This window comes from Aphanomyces astaci, assembly GCF_000520075.1.
Source record: "Aphanomyces astaci strain APO3 unplaced genomic scaffold supercont1.5, whole genome shotgun sequence".
In the NCBI taxonomy this organism is placed as follows: domain Eukaryota; phylum Oomycota; class Saprolegniomycetes; order Saprolegniales; family Verrucalvaceae; genus Aphanomyces; species Aphanomyces astaci.
In genome coordinates, this window is record NW_009798268.1 from 1043787 (window position 1) to 1046197 (window position 2411).

General features: G+C 45.9%; 2 protein-coding genes across 3 annotated transcripts; one reads left to right on the forward strand and one right to left on the reverse strand.

The window, feature by feature from the left end:
* Positions 1-309: 309 nt before the first annotated feature.
* Positions 310-1230, reverse strand: H257_03134 (hypothetical protein). The gene has a single exon (XM_009827092.1). It carries the CDS (start codon positions 1202-1204, stop codon positions 383-385), a length of 822 nt encoding a protein of 273 aa, XP_009825394.1. The 5' UTR covers positions 1205-1230; the 3' UTR covers positions 310-382.
* A 108-nt stretch (positions 1231-1338) lies between these two features.
* Positions 1339-2411, forward strand: H257_03135. 2 transcript variants are annotated; one of them, XM_009827093.1, is made up of 2 exons: positions 1339-1498; positions 1612-2411. In XM_009827093.1, the coding sequence occupies exons 1-2, from the start codon at positions 1487-1489 to the stop codon at positions 1954-1956; spliced, it is 357 nt and encodes a 118-aa protein (XP_009825395.1). In that variant the 5' UTR covers positions 1339-1486; the 3' UTR covers positions 1957-2411. The 2 variants fall into 2 exon arrangements, with proteins under 2 accessions (XP_009825395.1, XP_009825396.1); XM_009827094.1 differs by having other exon boundaries at positions 1340-1498; positions 1575-2411.

The window sequence follows — 2411 nt, forward strand, 5'->3', positions numbered from 1 at the left end:
TTTAAATATACGTTCAACCATTACACTTGTAATTTGTACTATGTGTGCTTGCAATCGTTACATAACAGAGGTAGTATTGGATTTGGCTCAAAAGCTGGTCCATATAAGTTATTTAGTGGTTTTGATGATTTTATTAGCGTATTTGGTTTCACATAAATTTGTTTATATGCATTTACAGTTAAATTGGTCTTTTTCTTTGGTTAGTATAATAGGATATGTTTTTATCGATATCTCTTAGAATATCATAATATCACACTATTAATAGTAATGTACATCGTCTCAAGCACTAATGTTTATTGTAATAACACGATACACCTACATTAATAGCAGTACTTCCAAGTATGTCGATTGTATACCTGAGTCGGACTTTAGTATTAATACTTTAACGAATACGCTGAGCACACGCTATGGTGTCAAGCACCAAAGGCTGGAGCTGAAACTGGACATTTGGATTGGCGAAACCAAGCGGGAGTGGAACATGCGGAGGGAGAGCAAGAAGCCGTCGAGAGTCCATCGTCACCACCGTCGCGTCGTTGATGTCAATGGGGGCGACAAACTGCGGCGCCAGCCCCACGATGCCTCCTGGGGGCTCGACAGAGTGGAGCTTGTACTGGCACGCTCGAAAGTGTGGCGAGATGCGGATGCACAAGATGTACGCGACGCCAGGGAATGTTGCCCAGAGAATGGCTTTAGGATCCAAAAGCGCCCAACCGCGAGAGACACCGACCTCGATCTTCAGCGTATGGAATTCACCCCAGTCGAGGTTTGCAGGACCGACTGCGCCGATATTTGGGGCCGGCCCAAAGCTCTCGTCTGGTTCAATATGTTCTAGGGCATCGACAAACGTCGCTCCGTGTGGTTTGAGGTGCACGTTGAAGGTTCCAGTTGCGGCCCCAACCGCGAAAGCTATACTACGGTTCATGTGTTCATGGATCCGTCCAGGTAGTTCAACGATGTAGATAGCGCCATCTCGCCACATCATAGAACGGGACATGAGCTCTTGGTACTCTGAGTTGACGAACCGATTCCAGTCGGACTTGGTCGCATCGCATACCTTGACACCGGCATCCAAATGCGTCGTGAAGAGCGCCGTCTGCACGTGCGTCATGTCCATGGAGCGCAGGGCGTTGTTGATGCGGCGGACTGGATTCGTGGGAGCAGATATCTGCGTGGCCTCGACTTCGCCGCCGTACGCAACGCTCATGCTGAGAAGAAAATGAACTGTGCAAGTTACAGTACTATTAATAGTATCAACTTTTCCCTGTCGCTCCGATATCATTTCATTCATCCGGATTTATCCGGATTTTGAACAAATTTGACTACGGTATTCTACGTTGGCGAAATAGTGTGGAGACAAAGTTGGCGTGCAGAATTGAGTTGACGCGGACTTCGGTGCGCGTGCTGCGGTTACCGGAGGCGCGTCTTTGGATCTTTAGGCACACCGAGAAGCTCGTGATGCGGTCGTTGTGCCGAAGCAGCAGCTACGATGGCGTGTCCGGTACATACTGCATGCAGACTAGGAGAAGCAGGCCTGGAGCCACCCCCATGCTTGCAATGATCTTCCACTCGTTCAGGTTAAAGCTCACTTAGCACGTGCTCAAATACACGAAGAACTGGCCTGCGCCAATGTACACGATGCGGCCGCCGAGTATACGGACGACTCTATCCGCTGTCGCCTTCGCGACTGTACAACATCCAAGTCGACATGTTCGACGGCCGCGTGAACCACGCCGAGTTCTTCCAGCTGATCCTTCCCCTTGGCATGCTCATAGGTTCGTTGGTTACGTTCAACCTTGCCGATCGCTTGGGACGGGCCGCGATGCTCGACCTCAGCGCCATTCCGTACGTCCTGGGTTGGTTGTTTGTGGGCGTGGCGTTTGCAAGTCACGCTCAGATATTTCAAACGACAGCTTTTGTGTGTTTGGCTACCAATCTGACATATATATAGTCACATAATACGTCGAATTTTTATTCTTTTTCACAGAACAAAGTTTGAACTGCAACAGTCCATTTTTTACAAACATGATATTCTATCGATAGCTCAAAATTCCTATTGATGACTGAGAAATGATCGTTTTGCAGAGAGGCACAAAAGCTGGTCCATATTGGTATTATACAGGTTGTAGTTGCATTATGCACTCTTTGCGTGTTGATCAAGCATGCTTAATAATTATATTGATTGCTTAATACAAGTGTAAACTTTATTTATTATATTACATATCTATTTTATACTATGCATATACAATGTAAGGTTAGTGCACATGGTTGTATGTCATGTAATATAAGCTCAACGGATTAGTAATCCAGAGTGTTATATACTATCACTATGTATATTATCGCTATATTGTATAATTATGGATTAATACAATGTAGTATACCAGTGTATAAGTGAAAATTAGGTGCGTACGGAG